The 22,661-nt window shown below is 40.5% G+C and overlaps 1 protein-coding gene across 3 annotated transcripts in view; it reads right to left on the bottom strand.

Annotated features, from left to right (window-relative positions):
* Positions 1-22,294: 22,294 nt before the first annotated feature.
* Positions 22,295-22,661, bottom strand: part of epha4l (eph receptor A4, like) — a 62,908-nt gene continuing 62,541 nt past the window's right edge. For all 3 annotated transcript variants that reach the window (XM_061718766.1, XM_061718767.1, XM_061718765.1), the window contains exon 17: positions 22,295-22,491. In XM_061718766.1, coding sequence (XP_061574750.1) covers positions 22,377-22,491 — 115 coding nt within the window. In that variant the 3' untranslated portion in view covers positions 22,295-22,376. The remainder of the gene's footprint in view (positions 22,492-22,661) is intronic.

Below are 22,661 nucleotides of genomic sequence, written 5' to 3' on the forward strand. Positions count from 1 at the left end.
CACACCGATGCAGTTGCACGGTGGCCATTATTTCACAACATTTCTTTGATGAGTTGTCGGTGCCGTGTTGCATTAAAGGTCAGTTACTGAGACTGCATTTTAGCTTTGCCATCTGCTGCTAGCACACTGTGTCCCACGTAAATTGTAGGATTGTCTCTCATCCTGTCTGTTGATTTTCATCGATGGTTGGGAGGTGTTGCTTGTAGTCTTTTCCATTATTTTTAATACCTGCGAAGGGTGGAAATTTACTGAGCACATATTGAATGCATTATGCAGTTCTGGAAAAAAAACAAAAAAACATTTACGTGAGTATTTCCTTCAGTTTGGTGTTTCCTGTCTAGGTGTAATATTAAGATTAATCTGTCTCTAAATCCCGAGCAAGCTGCAAAACCGTCTGAGCCCAGAAGGTTGTGTGTTTTGTGTAGAAACATGAAAGAAATAGGGATCAAAGTGTATTAGACAAATGGCTGAAATACTAAAAGATTAAGGTTTTGGAAGGACCACCTCAAAATCAGGACCTCAACCCAAGTGTGCAAAAGTGAAAGCCCAAAAACCTCACTGACTTGAAACAATGTTGTAAAAAAAAAAAAAGGAAATAGGAAAGCCTCAAGAAATTATAAAGGAATTAAACCTTAAAGTATTGCTGCCAAAGTTGAATCTACAAACTATTGAATCGTGGAGGTATTTATTGCCACCCTGAATTCTTTTATTTCATTTCTTTTCTTTTGTATTTTAGTTGGCTCCATCATTAGTACATGATGTCAGGGTTTTGTTAGTCATCTCAGGCTGGATTTACCCAATACCCATGTGATCAGAAGGTTTTATTATACACAAATAAGGAAATGAAAACGGGTGCATGTTGGCTTATTCTAGCATTTTAAAGCTCACACTTTCACCTTTCACGCTGCTTTTTTTTTGTAAAAGTCTCAAATTATTTACTTACATGTGACTGATATTAGCACAAACACTGACATATGTTATGTTAATGTTATTTAAATTATTCCCTGATGTATTAATTAAATACCTGTGGCATGTTTTAGTCCAAATTTAGTCCAAACACTCCATAAAAGTATTCTTTCCAATAATGTTTTTAGGCGTTTTTTCAGCTCAGCTGATTTAAGGGAGTGGAGCTGCCCCATGTTTTCAAGGGTCGTGCCTCTTTTGAAATCCGTCTTGCAGCTTTTTTTGCTACTCACATTTGAGCAACAGTAAATTCAGGTCAAGATGGGGAGTTTGGGAACTCTACTCTGATCTCTGACGTTACCAATACGAGCTGCACACATGAATTGTATATTTTCAGACTCGGGCGCCCCAAGAATAAACAGCAGGGTTGTGTCAGACTTGTTGACTCGGTCCTCACTTTAGGCACCTTAACATATGCATGGATGCACAGAGTTTTGTGGGGGAGGTAGGTCATATGTCCCCTTTAATCTGTAGTGATAGTTTTGAAACCACAAGGCTTCTGTGCCCCTCAGCTAAACCTGCAGAGAGAAAAGCCAGAAGTCTATTTTTAGGTGAACTGAATTCCACACAGTGAGCCACACTCTCTTCCTCTCTTTCTCCCTTTACTCACTGTCGTCCCCGATGGATATGCTAATCTCCTCTGTTTCAGGGACTGAGCTGCCCCTTCAGACACTTTATTTAGAATAGAGAGAGTAAACGAGAGAATAAAGCAGGGGCACGGCTGGAGAAAAAATGAGGGACATTTTAAAAGAAAATAAAGAAAAGGCTACTTTTCTGATATGAATTGATCTACAGGATGTGTGTGTTATTCCTGTCCGACAATGTTCAAATGTCATTATTTCAACAACTGACGAAACAAACTTAATTTACTTTACTTTACTTACTGCGAGTCCAGAGTATATTCAGAAAAATGTTTGAGGCTGGAAAGACATAAGCTGTTCATGACCCACAGAGGAAGCATGTAATCTTTCAAATGAAGTGTAAACCTGAAAATCAACAGAACCTCTGTGGGTTTCTGAGCTTGGTTTCACTCCAGACTTGTCTGGGGCAGTGATATCACTGGGAAACTTTATGCCATCATTTTTCAACTTGCAGGATTAGTGTTGGGAAAAGGTGCTTTATGAGCTTAAGTAAACTTTTCATAAGCTGAACCGAGTAATTTTGGTGTCTGTCCAAGAGAGGGTTTGTGGCTAAACCCAAACAGCTAGTCCAGACTCACATGGAATATGGATAGCTCTCACTAACATGAAATGCATTAGGTTTAAATGGTTTTAGGTGGTGAAAAATCCCTTCTTTTGCCTTTCTTTCCTTCTTCCCAACATTGCAAGTGTCTTTTCTGTCCAAGCCCAAGTCCCCACCAGAACTGTGGCCGCTGGGACGGCTCTCGGAGCAGGTTAGACACTAAACACTTTCATCACACAACCATGCATAAACAAAAACTAAATATCAGGGGCCGGATTCACAAAACATTCTTAAAGGAGCTTGAGGCCGGATTGAGGCAGGATTTATGAAAAAAATTTGTATACGTTTTAAGTTTTCTAGTAATAATGTCAGATGAAGCGTTCCAAACCCAAAAGAATGAGCCCTCTAGTGTATCTCTCCGTTGCCTTGAACAGGCTGTGTGCTGCAAAATGTGCTGCAATTCCGGGCCGGAATTTCCCGCGCTGTCCTGCAGATGTGACGTCACATGACGCTGCATGCACGTTCTCCCCGTTCTCCCGTGCCAGCTTCACTGTTGGCTGCAGTACCCCCAACGACCGTCGTGGTGAAGGGTGGCGCTAGAGAGTCTCATTTCTTAAAAGGAGCCTCATGCTCCTTTAAGAAGAAAAATCTTCTTAAGTGTCATTTTTTTCTTAAGTTCAGTCTTAAGAAGAAAAAAGAGAAGAAGTCATATTCTCCAAAAAAGTTCTTAAGTATTTTCTCAACTTTCTTCTTAAGTTTCTTCTTAAGAAAAAACTTAAGAATAAATGGTATTCTTGAAATCAAAGTTCTCAAATTTGTTTCTTGACTTTTTTCTTAACTTTAAGACAACCTTGACCTGTCTTAAAATTTCTTCTGTGAAAAGGTAAGACTCTAATATCACCTTTTTCAACACATTAATCTCATCCACCATAAGCTTGAAAAGTTCCTGCATCTCTTTTTCTCCTTCTCCATGTTTAGTGAGTGACTGACGGTTAAGACACAAACTACCTATAAATGTTGTTTGTTGGCGCGTGCAATGCAATGACATATTTTAAGAAGTTCTTAAGTAGGAAAAATAAGAAATTCGTCAGAAATGACAGTTATAAGACGGTTCATAAGAAAATATTGAGGAATTGCACTTCAGAACTTTCTTATGAACTTCTTAATTTTAGATCTTAAGACATTTCTTAAGAACATATTGGTGAATCTGGTCCCTGGTTTGCATGTTGCCTGTTAAGTTGCAACAGTTGCATGTCTCTTTGTCTGGATCTGATGGGAGTAAAACGGGATTATGCTCTAACTTCCATAAATGAGCCTAATGTTGATTCATTGTACATGCCATATTTTTACCTTTTAACCTTCCACTTTTCCCAGATTTTAGTTTTCTTCCCTCAAAATGCACTTAGATTATATTTCAGTGGAGCTGCAGCCGATATGTTCTTATGTCGGTTCATACGCCTAATGCCCCTGAGACGGAGTGGACTGTTGCACGGGCAGGAAAGTTCAGCTACACTGGACATCTATGATTTGTTAAGAAAAGGTTTCTTGACCCAGTTTAATTGTCAATTAATAAAAGGAAAGACAGGTTTCTATGGTGATAGTCCAGCCATGAGCTCCCTAGATGCTACATTGACCTGCGGTAATGACAGTATAGATATAGCAATTATCGTTATTAATAGGTACAGGAAACAGAGCTGGGCTGAAAATAAAGGTTAGTGACCTGATACAAAATGTAATTCCTCAGTGAATGATGGATTTCACTGTCTTTTATTTAACTGACAATCGGAATAAGTGCCTTTGTATTTCTCAAAAAAGCTCGTGTTATTTCTTTTCTCTTTTTCTTTCTTCACGTTGAACCCACACCTTATTTACTCTTGGTCTTTTATGGCTTTGTAATTGACTGTGCGATTAGTGTCGCGGGTTCAAAAAGAGTTAGCCGGCTAACCAGTGAACCAAAGCATGAACCACTTCATTCAATTAGCCGGGCTGTAATCTAATTATGATAAGCCCTGTCTCCATCAGAGGGCTTTGTTGTCTCTCTGACTCCAAGTCAAGTAGTGAAATTTATAAGACAAAAGGGAAAATAAAAATCCCAAACCAAAGCAACAAAGGCTTGGCAGAAACACACACACACACACACACATCTCCAAGGTTACACACCTAAACTCCTCACAAGGGTTTGGTGTTTCAGAATTTTATACTTTTATGGCTAGAAGCACATTCTCTCACAAACACATCGTGCTTCATTCCTGCACATATATTTGCACAGAGTCTCCTGGGCTGATGAGACACACACACACACACACACACACACACACACACACCAGCCCGACTGCTGCAGCAGACCGGCCGGTTAGCCGTAGTTGTTTTGGGGCTCAGGAGTCTAGTTAGCAGCGGCTTGTATCAATCATTTGGCCGGTGGAGAGCTGCTCAGTCGATGGGGTCATGCGTGGGTGCAGAAGCCAACCCTGCCCCAGAATCCTTCACTCCAAGGGGGGTTGCAGGAGCCAGGACAGTCGGGGCGGGAGCTGAGAGAGTGAATGATGTCTTAAACATGATGCAAGCTGAGAGGGACCGGGGGAAAGAACTGTGAACTGTGAAAAGATTCAAAAAGCGTATATATCCGTCACGATTCTGTACCACCGTACCTGCTTTTGTACGGTGTGCCATGGGGGGGTTGGAAGAGTGTGTGGGTGGGAATGGATGGAAACAGACAGTGAGTGCGTTTACATGGGAAGTTTAATTCCTCTTTAATACACAAATAAATTAAATCCGATTTAAAATGATTAAAAATTACCATGTAAACACCTCATTCCGAATGAAAATGGCCATTCTGAATTAAACTTAATTCCGAAGTAAGTGGCTGGTTTATTCTGATTTTAAATCTTAATAGAATAATTCCGCGATAATGTATACACTCATTCCTCTTTAAATTAAGTCCGGTCTTTCTTTCTGCTCGTTCCCTCGCCCGTCTGTCTCCATGATCTTATATTCCTGCTGGGCTGGTTTTCCAAACAAAGTTTCAAGATGCAGCAGCAGTAAACGCTGGTCAAGAGCAGAGACCATTTATTTAATAAATAGAAATCATTAAAAGAACAGATGGAAACAGGAAACATAAAAGTTGTGAGCTTTTCAAAGTTGTAGCGGCTAAGTTAGTTTTTTTTTCTGGTAGACGTAACTTTCGGTAGACATCTTTACGTAATACGTAAAGATGTGTGCCCCCCTATCCAATCAGAACCTTCCCAACCCCCAGACCTTAAGAGGAATTGGATCAAGCCGATCAAACGTGTTTTCCATGTAAACTCGAAGGAAAATAGTTTAATCCTGAATTATTTAATTCCGAATAATTAATTCCGAATTAAAAAACACCATGTAACCGTGGCCAATGTTTCAAATGGTTTGGTAGTGCTGTTTAAAAAAATCTCAACTGTGAAATAGTCGTGTTTCAGTTAAATCATATCATGGACCAAACTCATGGACCAAATAATAACTTGTTAGTTAATTTGTAGAACTTAATTTTGGCAGGTAAATTGCTGTTTCTAAAGCCACTATAGCTTCATTTATTTTTTTACTTTAAAACGACACAGACATTTGCAAAGAATGGTGGTAATGAGAATCCGTCACACGTGGAGCAAAGCCATGTCTGCAGGGTTTCTGCAGGTCGTGGTCCAGGATTAATGGAGGAGCCGTGCATTCAAACCTTTAGGATGACTCACTCTCAACTTTTAATGAACCCATAGTTCACAAACTATGTCATGTGACCTGCAGACGCTGAAAAGCTCACGCCGTTGTAATTTTCAGAAATGTGTCCTTTTCAGATCACAACAGAAACCGCCTCATGTAAGGCTAAAGACTTTTTTGCAGAACGTGGGAGTTTTTGTGGAATTGACATGCCTTCATTTGCATACTCTCTATTTGCAATTCTAATTGCACCGTTTCAAGGGTAATGTAGATGAATCTACAGAGACAAAATTACATGCTTACACTTACTGTCAAATTTAGAATCACTTGTTTTTCGGGAAAGTGCTTGAGAAAATGCTTGTCTTTTAGACTGCAAAGGCAGTGGGAGTCCCTGGAAAGAACCCACGCAGAAACGGGGAGAACCTTCTCGCTGTGAGGCGACGGTGCTAACCAGCACTCCACCTGTCAGCCCGAGGGCTTTTAACTTCTCAAAAACATACTCCGCTCAAACATCACTGTGGGATCTCTACTTCAGTTGGTTTTATTCAATTTTAATCTGCCAAGAAAGATAAATGCCAGGAACATTTAGTGAAATGTGAATCCTAATGTGAGGTTCTCTACTTTTTTCAAGCATCATTAAGGAGGATCCAGCATCAGCTCTGACTGGTCAGTCTCTCCGTCCAGGCCTTCGCTGAGAGGTTCAGTTATATCCACCCTGCTTGTTTTGGAAGCTCATGGAAATGGCAGATACCCCACAGAGACGCTCACCCTCAAAGAGCTGCTCGCCTAAAACTTTCTGATTCACACGAAGTGGCTGAAAATCAAGTTAAACAAGCAGCCAAAGCACTTTTAACTTTTATGTTTATTCAGTTTATTCAGTAAAATAATGGAAAATATTCCAGAAAAGCAGACTGGCTTTTTTTGTGTGCAGCTGAGGTTAAGAGCACTGCGATAAAGAGAATCTGTCATGTCCTGGGGTTCCTTTGGTCAAACACCTGCAGTGTGTAGTCTGATAAAACACTAACACTACCACTGCATTAAAGCACAACTTGCAATCCATGTGTAAAGTGAAATACAGCACCACTTGCAGCACCACATTATCTTTCATCTCACAAACACACATTCTGTGTGTCATGTTAGGACTAAATACATCTTACATTCTGCAAAGCTGAGCCTTTACATACTGGATTTCCTTGTTTGTGATCTTATCACAGCATGTTGTAGCACAATCCCCGGAGCAAGGGCACTAGTTTGATTCCACCGTGATGAAAACTGAGGATTAAGACTGAATGGACTGAGTATGCACGGGCTTGCTATACGTGTTTGTGTGTGTGTGTGTGTGTGTACGCGTGTGCGGGTATGGGAATGTTATTGCTGTCATTAGTGGAAAGGCCAAAGCTGCGGCGAGCAGAAAATCCCTGAGCAGGACTCCCAGCAACATTATCAAGCTCTCTGCCTCCTCTAATCTACACTCCTTCTCCTGATGATGGATGGCTGTTTTGTCTCTCTGTCTTTCACAGAATCATTTTCTCGTTTTACTCTTTCATTTTCACTTTCTAAATGAAACGAGCTTAGAAGAGGGTGTTGAGGCAACTGCAAAGGCTTTGAATTGAATTACCCAACCGTGTTCCATGCGCTCCTCTCATCTTCAAGTTTCTCCTGGCTTCTTTTTTCCAATTTTCTCCTTTTATACACACACATCTATCAGAGGGTTATCAGGCGACGTTTGAACACTGCTTTTACTGTGATAACCAGGTTTCTTTTGCAGCTGATAGCCTGCTGGACCGTCATCAGGCTACCGTCCAGACAGCAGCCCCCCGGTGTCTGGGCGGGGGGGGGGGGGGGGGTATTTAATCACGACTGGATGAACCTTCTTTCTGCTGCCGCAAATAGAAGCAAAATCCTCATCAGCCCCACTTTCTCCTCAACCATCCACATTAAGGAGTCCGAGACTTGGCTGCAAGAGCAAGCGTTTTGCTTTTGGGATTAGTGTGTTTGCGTGCTCAGATTTGGCAGCGCCGAGCATCTGTGTAGGTTCTTAAAGGGCAAAGGTCGGCCTATCAGGTGGGAGCAGCCGTGTGGCCGCTGGGTCTGGATGGGAAGAGATGCAGCGGCCTCGTAGGTGACCTCCCTCGGCCTTCGTTTGGGAGCAGGCCACCCACCGGCACCCTTAGGTCCAGAGGTGAGATTAATGTGGTCATGGTGATAAAGCTGCACATTCTCCCAACGGGCCAACAATCAGCCCCAGTGCAGCTCCTGGAGAGAAGCCGTTTCTCACACAAAGAAAATGAGAATTAGAGGCTGCCTACTTAAATTCTCTTCTTGTCGTGCCTTGTTTTCTGCATCTACGAGCAAATATATTGCTATTTACGTATGCTGCAGTGGTCACAGTCCAACGATATTTTAGTTATCCCCAGAGAGAAGGAGCACGCATGGTTGCTTTAACAAACAGCACAGAGTTTGGCTCAGTGGTCTGTGTCAGTGCTCTCTACCAAACCTCTACACGGATGTTCAGAGCTGGGACAGAGTTCACTCATGTTTTATGAAGTGCTGAGGGAAAGCAAGGCAGGTATATTTATATAGCACATTTCAGCAACAAGGCAATTCAAGTTGCTTTACATAATAAGTATATGAAAAGTGAAGAGGAGGAAAAAATTACAGTGCAGTGGCAGAATAAAGACAAGTTACACTTAAACTAAAGTTACAAACTATAGTAAGAGAACGGTGATGTACAGAGCTATGTATGAATGGAACTTACTTCCCAATCACTTTGAGCGAATTACTAGCATAAAATAATTCAAATTATTAGTGAAGAAACATCTCTTAAATAAATACATATAGATTATCAATTATTTAATTATTATTAAATGGCTATTGGTTTACTAAAAATGGTCATGGGTTCAAGTTACGATTAGTGATTATAACTTAAACGCATTGTCGATGACTATACATTGTTTGAATTGGTTGATGCTATTTAAAGAATGTATGATTTTGTATTGTAATGCATTATATCTAGATGTTTCGGAATGACTGTAACCTTAATGTGAGTGTCAAAAGGAGCACTGGTTTTATTTGACAGAAATCTAGAATATATTTTGTAGTAGAATTTCCTTTTTTTTTTTTTTTTTTTTTAACTTTTTTTCTTTTCTATGTTTCTTTTCTTTTTCTTCTACTACCTCTTTAGGTTTGCTTTTAATTTTTGTCTTGTATTGTATATTATGTGTGGGACCCCAGGAAGAATAGCTGCAGTTTTGCTGCAGCTAATGGGGATCCAAATAAAACTAAAAACTATAAACTATAAACAATTAAGTACTAAAATGTATATTATTTAAAGTAAATTCAGAATAGTTTAAATATTCCAGTCAAAGGCAGCTGTGAACAAATGAGTTGTTAACTTTGATTTAAAGGAACTGAGGGGTTCAGCGTTCCTGCAGGCGATGGTCTCCAAATCTCTTCACCTAAATCCCTTCATCACATCAAAACTGCATTCTGCTTAAACTTCCAGTCTAACATTTCCTGTCACTGTGGGGGAAAAAAAGAGTCCACGGATGTTCCAGGATATCTATGTTGATTTATCTACCAAAAACCAAGCAAATATATACCCTTCTAAATTGTTTTATTTATCTATTCTTATATTTTTTTTACTTTTAGCATTGGAGGACGGTATTAGACAGGCAGTGTTTAGGGAGACAGGAAATGGGGAGGTGAAGTTCCATCCGTCGAGGCAGAAACCAACATGAATGGTTGCTTGAGGCTTTATCTACCTAAACCTCTTGCTTACCTGAAAATTCAAGGTTTGACCTAATGATGGTACAATTCAGAAGATCAGAAGAACTAAGAACAAAAATACTGTAACAAATCAGTCCTGAGGATGATGTCTTGGCCAAATACTGTAACTTTCGATCCAAAAGTTGTGATCATATTTCAATTCAAAGGTTGGTGGATCACCAACAACAGCAGGCTTCAGGTTATAGTTTATAGATGGATCTCTGGACAAATTACACAGTAATCTATCCTATAATGTCTTGATATTTGTCTGTCAAACCAAAAGGCCAAGCTTATGGTGGATCAGATAAAGTCTCTGGGAAACATTCAAGTCTCAGTGAATGTGAACAATAATTGTAGTTGTAAAATTGTGAAACTATCAATATATATTCTATACTGTAATTCCGCTTCAGGATGCCAGGCCTTAATGGCCTCAATGTGATGCACGCCTTCAAAAGTGCCAAACCTTAATTTCAAATCTAATTTCCAAACTCTCAGATATGTTGCTTATTTTTTCAACTCAAAGTTCTCAGCTTTGTACAAAAGTTTCTTCATCAAGCTTCCTCCTCCGCCTTCTCTCCGTTTTCTTTGCAGCTTTGTTGCATCGACTCAGCGCTCTGTTTTCATGCGATTGTTTTGTTCTCCATTTGTCATTTGTCTCTCGTTCATTTACGTTCCTTGCCGGAGACTCGGAGGGAGCAGAGACGTTGCCTTCAGGGCAGGGCTGCAATCAGGAGAGAGGGCTTCTCCCCGTAAGTGCTTTTTCATGTCGTCGGGTGTTTGTGCGCGATAGTTTCTGTCTGCTGAATTTGACCGCAACACACACACAACATTTGACTGCGAACTGGGAGATTTCAAACACGGCTAAATTAGGAAACACTGTCATGCTGCCAGAGTTCACTCCTGTTTTATTCCAACTCAGACATTTCTCTGGGCCTTCTTCAGCGGGCGCTGCATGTGGGTTGTCCATCAAAAGCCCTTAGAGGTAATACGTTGCAGATGAGACACAAGGTTAACTTTGTGCTGGAAGCATTTGGATCAATACACTCAGACATTTCAGAGCCTTCCAGCTCTATTCCAGCTGAAGCTTTCTGCTCCCGTTGTCTTCCTCCACCACTTTTTCTCCTATTTTCTCTTTCAGATATATCCTTATATTGTATATTGCAAGAGTAACCAGTTTTCCCACTTAAATTGTCCCTCACAAAAGAAAATAAATGCAAGCTGATCCCATCCCGAGATAAAAAAGAAGCTGTAATTGTTGGAACACCTGGAGATCAACAGTGAAGTGTTTGGATTGTGGACCTAAGGATCCACTCAATAATAACAACACAAAGGCGAAAATAAGTGTGAAGGGCGCGCACCACCCTGAGTGGCTTAGAGGACGGGTCAGGAGGGGTTTTATCTGACATCGGGAAATGGAATTATGAAGGAAAGTGACCTGGAGAAAAAGGATTGCAGTGACAGTAGGAGCAGCGGGAGTTAAGCCTGTTTTCAGGGCTGCCACTTCACCTCAAGGTTTCTTAATTAAATTGGTGGACAAAAACCACTGAGGCTCCTTGGATTTGTGAGTGTGTGTGTGTGTGTGTGTGTGTGTCTGCAGAGAGGCTCTGAAGTGGCAGGATTGTTATCTCTTGACTCGGTGGCTGGTTAAAGTCCTTTGTAAGGCTGCAGGCCGACATGTGAGGGGGGGCCTCGTAACTCAAGCCTGTCTGAGATAAAGCAGCTGCAATTGGGTTTGAGATGACCCGGTTTAAATATATCCCACGGTAAGGTGGACGATCACTCTTGTATGACTCTGGGTTACGTTATATGTCAGGTTTTCACGGAGATTGTGCTGACATGCTTACATCTTGTTATGGTAAGGACAACATTGCTCTTGGCAGACTGACTTTTAGCGCTGCAGAATAAGTAAGCTCCAGAATGTTCAAATATGCGCATAATTCATTTGATACCTGTGTGAGTCACATTACAGGTATTTATTTGGACTGTTGTACTTTCAATCACTGTTTCCAAAGTAAAGTTCAGCAATGATCCGCGTGCTGGATGTGTTGTACGTCCACCCATCACACGGATTGCTCTGGAGACTTCACTTGTGTATTTCCATTATAAAGCCGAGGATAAAGAAAAGCTTTACTGACAAAGATGTTGGATTGAACTGATTTTGTGAGGAGGAGGGCAACGCTCCAGCTGAACCACAGATACCACCTGAATGTAAAAATGACTTAGTTTACCTCATTTTGAACATACAGCAGAGCACAAGCTTTTCCTGAATTCACAAACTCTGTCCGTCGGGTTTTCTTCATCTCAGTATTTGTGTTATTCTTTTTGATTGCAGTCTGGAATGCATTTATGACACGATTCCATCACTCATCTGTCTCCTAGTGCTATACCTTTTGAGCTTGCGTGATCCATCACTTGACTAAATTATGCTCAAAACCACAAATATGACAGAAAACTTTGACAAAACAGTTTTAAACCACCTGCAATGAACAAAGATAAAAGATGTGCTCAAAAGGGGAGCTTTTAAGCATATCCAGACTGTATCGCTCAGGTATTTTGACCAAAACATGTCATGGACATTTTCTTAAATCCTGAGGAAATTAGGCTTTTAAATAAGGCTTTTAAAAAAAGAGGACAGGATATTTCACATTTACAGTAATGATTTGCCGAGTGCTAGCACAAGGCTGACGTGCATGTGTTAGTAGTGAAACATCGTGACGGGACGATGATTGTGTAAAAGCTTGACATGAATATTCAAGGTCCTTAAGTGCTTTAAGTGCTTACCAAATGTCTTAGCAAAACAGGCTGACATATCCAGGATAGAATGTATTTCACAAACAAAAGTAGCTTTAACAGGCTACACTGCAAAAACTCATTTCTAAAAAAGTTTCAAGAAAATTAGGAGACTATTTTAGATGATCTTGCTAGTTGTAAAAATCCCAATCAAGATTTTTAAATATCTTAAATCTGCAAAATAAATGTTACTAAATCTGAGGTCATGTTTCTACCCCCGTTGCCCCCAATCCGTCTCCATTTAAATGGTCACCTGAAGGTTTCACTTACCCGGGGATTTCCATTACTCTGTCACTGGAGGAGAACTGTACACGGCTCATTTTGAGCCTCTTCTAAAACGCATCAGGGATGAGCCGGACAGGGGGATATTCTTTGCTCCAAATGACTATCTTGCATCTTCAAATGGTCCCAATTTTACTTAATCAAATATTAACAGAGTGAACAACTGTATTAGTACATTTATTTCTAACTAAAAGAAGCCACGATTAGAGATGGCTGAGCTACAGATGTCCGTGGAGAAAGGCGGCTCAGCCGTCCCTCATTTGCTGCTCAGCTTCGCTACGTAGCTGATTGGATTAATGCTGACCCAGAATCAGTTTAGTTTGATCTAGAACCACTCAACAAAGGTAGCCCTTTGCCAAATCTGTTATTTACCCTACACCTAAAAAAATAAGAGTTCTCCTTAATATTATAACTAGAACAATTCTGCAAGCCTGGCAAGCAATGAGGAAGTTGGAGCCGTGCAGATACGTTGTCTCTTGGCTCCTATACACCATAACGTTGATTCTGCCCCAGCCAGCACAGATGGTGCATTTAACATTTGGAGAGATAGAGGGGTCTTAATTAACCCTGGGGCAATTATTTAATAAAGGAGTGATGCTCACATGTACAGAAACTGAAAACAAATATAAACCACCCCAACATAATCCACAGCTTCATTCAGGATCAAAATGAGTTTTTACCTGCCATTGTTTGTTATGTTTATGTAATAATTGCTCGGGGGTTCATGTTCTGGTCTCTAGAGACAACTTCTGTTGTAATAAACGCTATATAAATAAAATTGAATTGAATCAAAACAGACATGTATTTGACCACCAGACTTTAATATTAGAACTCCTGCTTCTCAACGCAGGCTACACATCAGTCCTTGGCCAGCGGTAACGTTAATGCAGACTATATGCAGCAGGTGTGGAATAATGATCTCAATCCAGGAATGGATGAAACAACAAGGGCAGAAATTTGGTAACTGGCGAAAGAGATTTCTGTGACAGAACCAGAGAGACCAGTTCAGGATCCTGCATCGATTATAGATCACCCCTGCTGAGAAATAGGATGAATCTGAGCTGGACAGAAATGTGCTCAAGGTGTCACATGGAGGTGGGGAGTCAATGTGTGGCATAATGTTACTGATGAAGTCAATGGGATTGTTGATGTCCATCTTGACTGTGGTCCTTGTCTTACCCAGCCCTCACATCACAGGCTCTGGTCAAAGAAGGCAGTTTCATATTCTTACATTTACTGACCGGACAAATATACTGACTGATAATACACCTCCTACAACAATAGGATGGCATAGACTGATATTTGAGTTAATCCCAAACAGATTCAGATGTAAAACGCCAGTTTTCTTCAAGACCTGGACTCCTTTCTTTAAATATTCTATACAAGACTCTCAAACATTGTTTTAAAGGGAATGTTCGACTGCAGCACATGACTTTGGGTCGTGAGGATATATCTCCACTTACCTCTCCATCCGTTGTTGTTTATTTAGTATTCATATTTTGTCTGGTGAATTTTTGCTAATAAAACTAATCTTTTGATTTATAAAAACTTGTATCCTGTTTCCACCTATCTTTTGAAGTGGTTAGCTGTTGCATGGCCGTCGGTTGGCAGTGGCCGATTTCTGTGGCCACTGTTTGTTGTTTTTGTTTGTTCGTCATGTGTTCACTTTGTACAGTATGTTACGGAAGAGTATTAGGGCCATGCAGGAGAAAAAATATTTGAGAGGGGAAGATTTTCTTTTATTGTGCACTTCGAGAAAAAAGTCGAAATGTCGAGAATAATGTTGAAATACAATTTCAAGAAAAAAGTTTAAATGTCGAGTAGGGGTGGGCGGTACACCGGTGTCATAGTCATCACCGGTGTGAGACTGCGCCACGACATGGATTTTGCAATACCGTCAATACCGTAATAAATCAATTATAAAATAATAAGCCTAAATAAGGCATTAAAAACGTCAGTGATATGCAAGGTTTGCTGCCGTGTTGTGACAGCAAGAGGTGGAAACACAAGCAACCTGTTTCATCACTTAAAAAACACGCACGCCCGTGAATATGAAGAGGCAACCCGGGCCAAAACGAGCGCAAGTGGGACCAGCTGCTGCTGCTGGGACCGCTGCTCCGCAGCACCAGCGGAGCAGCGGTCCCAAGACTACACAGCTTTCACTGCAGGCATCGTTTACTGCTACACCTTACGACAAGAGTAGTAAGAAATGCAGGGCTTAAAGTATTCCGGCACCGTGCCGGATCTCTGGCGTACGGAGTTTTTTTTCTCGGCGTGCGAGTTTGACTGCTTTAAAAAAAAAAAAAAAAAAAAGGTTTGAGAGAAAAAAAAAGTTTGAGTCAACCGAGTTCGTCTACCAATGGAATGAGAGGAAAGCAGCTCTGGCGCTCAACCAAACAAACACTAGCCAATCAGAAGTAGAGCTGGGCGGGTCTTTGACGGCAGCGGAGCAGAGCGCTGTTTCAACCTGCTGGCTCAGAACAGCAGTGAGATACGTGCCAGGCGGTGTTGATCTCCGCAATTTGAAGCTTTGTATAATAATTATTTAAAAAAAAAAAGGGTTGCTACCATGTGAATATCACTTATCACGGGTTCTTTTTGGAACGTAACCCTCTCGAAAAACAAGGGATTACTGTATATGAATACTCAGGGCATAAACCTGTCAAGTTTTGGATCTAAAATTAAGGGAAATTTTCCACCACCCGCTGTCCAACCAGCCCAACCGAGGTCCAGTATTACATTTTAAGACAGGTTTACAAAATATTTAAAATATAATATAATAAAAATAATTATATATATATATATATATATATATATATATATATATATATATATATATATATATATATATATATATATATATATATATATATATATATGTAAGATCTTTAGGTTTTTTGCCAAATAAATATGTTGAGAATGCATAATACACTCCCATGTCTTTTTGATAAGGATACTACCATTTACTTATTATATTATAAAAATATTAACCTTATTCACATAAAGGGACAGGACAGGCTACTCCTCCCAAAACGTACCAAAAAATACCGTGATATTATACCGTCACCGTTCAAAAGATGAAAAATACCGTGATATTAATTTTAGGTCATATCGCCCACCCCTAATGTCGAGATTAATGTTGAAATACAATTTCAGAAATACAGTCGAAATTTCGCCTTTTTTCTCAACATTTCAACTTTATTCATGAAATTTTGACTTTTTTCTCAACATTTCAACTTTTTTTTTTGAAATTGTACTTCAACATTAATCTCAACATTTCGACTATTTTCTCGAAGTGCATAATGAAAAAAAAGTCTTCCTCCTCTAAAATATTATTTTTATTTTTCTCCTGCCTGGCCCTAATACTCTTCTGGAGTATGTTTATGGAAGAACCATAATAAAAACATTATCCACAAAATATAAATCTCTTAAATCTGTTTTCTTAGTTAGTAGCATGCCAAGTTGTTGTGCTGAGCTTGGGGCAAATGTATCAGTCCCAGCCCAACTCATCTTTCCCCCGTCCAAGCTTGCCAGCGCTCTGTATCCCCCCCCCCCCAAACTTCAGGGCTTTAATGTAAACTCGCCTTTTGCTGCCCGTGTTCCAGGAAAAGTGTAAAACACCATTTGGCTCAAGGTTAGCACCAACTCCCTTTCTGAAACCGTCCTTTCTTCTCTCCCTCCACCCATCCTCCACCCACTCCCTTATCAAAGCCTCGAGACAATCAGAGCTTTATCGCTGCTGGAAATAGGAGCAGGAAGCAGATGTTTTTCTGATTAAAAGCACACACACCGACACAAACACACACCGCGCCGAGCAGCGAGTGCGCGGCGGTACCTGTTGCCTCAAGGCCTGACAAGAGCGGTGAGCCAAACTGCTGTTATCTGCTGACCATGTGCTGCGGGGGGGTCAAAGCGCCAACACACAGCCTCTTTTTACTTCTTGCATGTGTTTATTTAGGTGTCAGTGAGAAACAGAACGTAAAAGCAAGGCCAAGAATCCTTGACCTCTTCCCTCTGTTATGCAACCTGCATTGAATGCAATCACATAACGCAGGAGTCAGTGCTTGATAGCTGGATAATCAGCGCTGTTTTACAGATAAAGACAAATGCTGTCAGCCTTGCACTGCAAAAACTCAAAATCTTACCAGGAATATTTGTCTTATTTCTAGTTAAAATGTCTCATATTTAGTCAAAAAAACTCATTACACTTAAAACAAGAGTCATTACCAGATAAATAACTTATTTGACAATTTTCACCTGTTTCAAGTAAATTTTCACTTGAAATAAGTAGAAAAAAATTTACCAGTGAGACAAGATTTATCTTCTCATTAAAAGCAAAAAAATCTTGTTCCACTGGCAGATTTTTCTACTTATTTTAAGTGAAAATGAGATTTTATTTGACTAAAAATTAGACATTTTAACTAGAAACAAGACAAATAGGGCCTGATTTACTAAGATCCTAAATAAAGAGTACTAAATTGCGTGTGCACTGAAAACGTTTCCACGTGCTGTTGTTGTGTGTTTTGCAGGTGATCAACTAAGATTGCGTGCGCAATTGATAACAGGTGCAAACCTCAGTATTTAAATGAGGTGTTGCGTGTCTGTTTGCGCCATGGAGAGTCTGGATGGAAAGCAGGATATAGTCGCAAGCGCAAAATGAAATTTGACGAGTTGTAGTTAGAGATATTAGTGGAAGAGGCAAATAAACACATTCATGAACTACAGCAAATAAATTTAAACATTACCAAAAGAAACGCAATATGGGAGAAAATCTGCGATAGAAAAAATGCAGTTGGTAAGACAAAAAGAACGGCAGATGAGGTTAAAAGAAGGTGGCAAGATATAAGGCGAAGAACTAAAGAAAAAGTGGCCTTTAATAAAACTTGTGCAACCATTTTTAAAATAGCATGCAGCAGAATAAAGACTCTCTCTCTGCATATTCTTTGATTTTGGCGATGTCGCCTCCTTGCCACAATAACAGCAGCCATCGGTGCGTAATGCTGGGCAGATTAGCACCTTCCTTTCCAACGTATTAAATACAGACGCAATCACAATCCCCGCAATAACTTTCAGGCTTGGTAAATCTCATTGCGTGTGGTAAATTAACCTATTTGCATTTTCCCCTCCCAGTATTTAGCGCTTTCTGGCGGGTACGCCCCATATTGATTATTCATCAGGGCAAAAGTACTAAATGAACAGCGTGTGCTATTTTGCTCATTTGAGAGGCGCAGTCCTCTTTGCACGCTGTTAGTAGATCAGCCTGCACTTTGGTTTGCGGGTGATGTCAAGTTTGCACACGCAACCCTTTAGTAAATCAGGCCCTTAGTGTTTGCAGTGTTACCCTGACCAGAACAAGAGTGAATGAAGGAAAGCCACAAAGATCGTCATGTAGTTTCTACTTTAATAAGAATGCACCTTGGCATTCCTGTATTTTCTTCACTTTAGGCTATTATTTTACAAACTAGATATAAAAGGACATAAATAAATGACATAAGTTACATGTACCTAGATCTCCTTGACCCAAACGAAAAACAAGAAAAAAGAAGGGCATGATCATGTCCAAAGAAAGTACAAAAAGATCAAGAGGATGTTAGATCTACATGGCTAGATCATATGGCATCGGAAGGCATACAATGACAAACATTAACTCTTGCGTTATTTTTTTTTGTGTTCTTTTTCATTTTTCATTTCATTCAACACTTAAGTAAAGGAAAAAAGTATTTTACAGTACATTCTGGTTTCCTTCTCCTTCCTAACATCTCTTGCATATTTCCAAACAGGTCCTTTTTCCAGTAGACATCCCACCCACCCTCCCCTCCACCCCCCCCAAAATCAACACACTGCCAAAAAAGGAAAGAGCTGTAGCTGTAGAGCTGTATTAAGGACGGAGGTGTTTGTGTCTTATATGAAGTGTCGTGAGATCAGGAACATTCACATAAGTTTAGTGTTTTTTAAGAAAGAAAAGAATGAAAAGAATATAGTCCATTGCGTTAAACCTGTAGCTGTATGATGTGGTCTGGAAAAAGATAAAAAATATTCAACACGCGTCCCTTCTTAGATGCCTTTTCCCTCATTCGTCCGATCCTTAGCTGTGTCCTTTTATACTGCTCCCATCCTTCCGTCATGAAAGACCGTCCTGCCTCGACTTGTAACCAGTTCTAAGAGGACAAGGCCCGGTCCAGAGCAGAGATGGGTTGCATTCAAAAAAGCTTTTTAATAAATGCTGTTGCTGGGTAGAGTTTGCACAAAGTGAGCAACATACATTATGTTGTAGTTGTTGTTGTTCGTTTTTTTTTTTTTTTTTTTTTTTTTAGATGACACCAAAAGCAAAAAAAAAAAATCCAGGCTTTTATCTTTTATATCAAAATCTATACAACTCTGTTATCTCCTCCTTGTCCACAGTGGCATAAAAACAGACACAATAGCTGGTTCTTTCACACACAAACACACATCGCATTCACACACTCAGTTCAAATCCTTGTTACTCTACATGCAAACAGAAAAATAAAAAAATGAAGACTCACAAATGAAACAAAAACTTTCAAACAAAAGAAAAAAAGAGGAAAGTACATTATCCGCTGGAGCAGGGCTTCTCAGTTATGGTACATTCTTCTCATTGTCTCTTTTTTTTTAACGCTGTTACATCATTTATAGTAGTTCCAGCTCGTTGCCGGACGGCCACAAGTCCCTGCGTGGCGAGTCTGCAGAGCCCGTGTGCTGCGGCGGCGTTAGGACGTCCCAGGCGCTTGCGGATGGATTTTATCATCCTGTGTGACAGGAGACTCCAAAAGGAGAGAAGGGGCAGAAGGAGGACGATGATGACGAGGAGGAGGAAGAGCGGGAAGAATTCTGCTAACGGTGAAGCGAGGCTGAGATCCCGCTCGTGATGGATGGCAGCAGCTTGGGAGAGAAAGGAAAAAGAGGAGACTGCATCAGTCATGGTGGTTTCGGAGCATTTCTGCTCGGTGTCTAGTTCCGAGCAGCGAGCCACTCTGCAGCTCCGGCCCCATGGACCGCTGACTTATCTGCTGAACAAAGACAAAGAGTGGCAAAGCCGGACCACGCCGAGCCTGCAAAGTGCTGGCCCGCAGGGGGAAATATGGATTTTGTGGCAAGTTAACTATTAATGTTTGTGCATTACATGCTCTTGTGTTTACTTAACACATGAAACATGCCCTTGATTTATTGGCACGCATCAGACGTTTCCGGAGCATGTGTATTAGATGACTGCTCGAGGTTGAGCCAGTCATTTTCTGCTGATTTATTTGCCAACTGAAATAAATCCTTTGTAAAGTTATTCACATTTCCCAGGCAGGAATATTGAGTAATTATTCCTTTTTTTCTGAGCTGAATAATAAATAATAATAATATATGTCTTATTTCTAAGCACCTTTCTAGCACTCAAGGACAACATACATTAGATGGAAACAATAAATAAAATCAAATACCATAAATTGACATACCATGCAATAAACAAGATAAAAACAAGTTAAAACTAGACAGATGGGTTCTGAGTCTGGCTTTAAAAACTGGAAATTAATTCATATTTCTGAGCTCAGATACTTTCATAATTAAAAAAAAACAGACACTGCAATGAATAGATTATAATTAAACACTTTCTGTACCAAAAAAAACTGAATTCATCTATAAAACCATAAAGCTTAGAAAATTCTTAGGCTTTGGTTTTGGTATTGGTGTTGTGTTGCTAGTGTTGGTTTTGGTTTTGGTTTTGGTGTCAATCCGTCAAAACAAAGCAAGCACGCTACACCGTCTCAGGCTTTGGCAAATGATTTACAATTTTATGGAAAACTACTGGTGGAAAAGACATAAATGAATTGCAGTGAGAATTGTTATTAACTGCAGCCACGGCAAACAGAAAACCTCCAAACTCAGTTTGAATTGGCTCCTCTAAAATGGTTTTAACTAATTACAGTACATAACTATCTGGCAACTAAGTGTGTCACATAAAATCAATATTGATGGATTAATTAAAGTACTTGTGTAAGTGCAGATCAGTGGAAATTTAAGTTGCTGCGTGAGCTAAATCCATGTTTTATTATCGTGAGGGGTAGTGTGTTAATTTATGTGCATAAAATTATAATCTCCAACTTGGAAAAGAGAAGACGGTAGTAGCTGATATATCTGCTTTAAAATACACGGAGACCAGCGTTCCAGCCCTGAAGCAGCTTCTTCCAGTTCCCGGCTCTGCAGGCCTTTGTTTGGCTGAGTGGAAGTAAAGTGCTGATGAATTCCTCTCATTAATATGCCAGCGGCCACGGGCCTGCAGACTGATCACAGACCAGTGGCTATTGATCTGCACCCGCCGCCTGAGACGCTGCAACCTGCTTGTTAATTAACACAGCTTCTGCAGCTGGGGGGGGGTGGTAATGACCCTCACAGGCGCTCTGCACACTCACTTACACGATACTGGAAGCACAGCCCTAGTATAGTAACTTTAATCCATTTCATTACCTGTTTTTGATAAATAGAGCTGTTTCTCTGCTAAGTTCTGGTAACACAACAGAAAACGCGCCGCTATCGATCCTCACCTTGATGACAGGCTGAGTAATCCTCCGCATATCTTCTTGTTTTGTTTGTTGGCGATGGCAATGCTGATGATTGTGATTCTTTCTCCATCCACGTTGACCTTTTGAGTGATTAAATCTTGCAAGTAAATTCCCTTCGTCTTGCATCCAATTTACCGTACACAAAGCAGTTCCACTGGTCCAAACAGGTAGCGCTGGAAAGCGTTGAGGAAGAGTTCATCGGCCCTCCTGTCGTCGGACAGCGGGAGCGTTGATTCACATGAATGGAAGAATCCCAATTTCCGTGTGTTTATGGAATGTGTAGGAGGGCAGTTTAGGGAAGACAGGGGAGTGTGAAGGCTCCTCTGGAAGATCAAAGACACTCTCAGTAACATCCTGAGGGCATCCAAATACTGCGTTGTGGGAGAGGACAAGGTCAGAACGGAGAGAGGGAGAGAAAAAAAATCCTTAAAATAAGCCTTCCCTACAACAGCGTCTCCTCCTAGAATACAAGCCTTCACCTCTCAGAGATTCACTGTTTATATCTGACGGCTAGGCTAGGATCTCCCATGTTGTCTGAGAGCAATCACACAGATCCAGCTGAGAAAGAGAGCAAGAGAGCCGGGAGGAGCCCGCGGGTCCCACCAAAAACAACTCATGTACAATAAGCAGTCACAGGAAATTGACAAAAAAAAAAAAAAAAAAAAAATCTGCTCCTTGGATTATTCCAGAAAGAAAGCTCCAGAAACAAGACTTTGCCCAAAAGGAGAAAGAAAGGTATAATTCCTTCCTTCCTTCCTCACTTTTCCTTCCAGACCAGTAAAGGCACTCCTGATTGGCCTCTCGGAAGCACTTTTCCAGCCGTACGTCCATCAATCCATAAATGCTGTAGACAGAAGCTCCCCATCCTCCAGAACAACAGAAAGGGCAAGGTAAAGGTCAGACTTTTTTTCTTCTTTTTTTTCTTTTTTTTTTTTTTTAGAAAAAGTGCCATTTTAGTCACTTTTCTTTTTGTCTTCATCAACATCTTTTCTTTTAGATCCAATTTAAAGTGCATGGATGAGGTAAACTATCTCTTCATAGTTTATTTGTCTCTTTTTATATTTAAACTTTTTTTTTTGTTAATTATTCATTTTTTCATTAGAAACAAGGTTGTTTTGCTTCTTTTTTCTTTGCTTGAATCTCTCAGACGGGAACCATTCTGCCTTGTATTTGCTGCATTTGGGACAGCATTCCCTGGACGCTGCTCAGGATCTTGTTCTGGTGCGCTGCCGAGGAGATGCCGATGCGAGCCATGTCCCTGGAGAGGACGGGAGGAGAGGAGAGAGGACTTTTAGGACCGAGGACGACAACAAGGAACAAGTGAAGGCCTGGGCCGTGTGATGAATCGTGCAGCCTTCTAGAGGGAACTGGTCTGACACTTTAACTGTGTGTACAGAAGAGTATGAGGGCCAGGCAGGAGAAAAATAA

Source organism: Cololabis saira, chromosome 4 (assembly GCF_033807715.1).
Source record: "Cololabis saira isolate AMF1-May2022 chromosome 4, fColSai1.1, whole genome shotgun sequence".
NCBI lineage: Eukaryota > Metazoa > Chordata > Actinopteri > Beloniformes > Belonidae > Cololabis > Cololabis saira.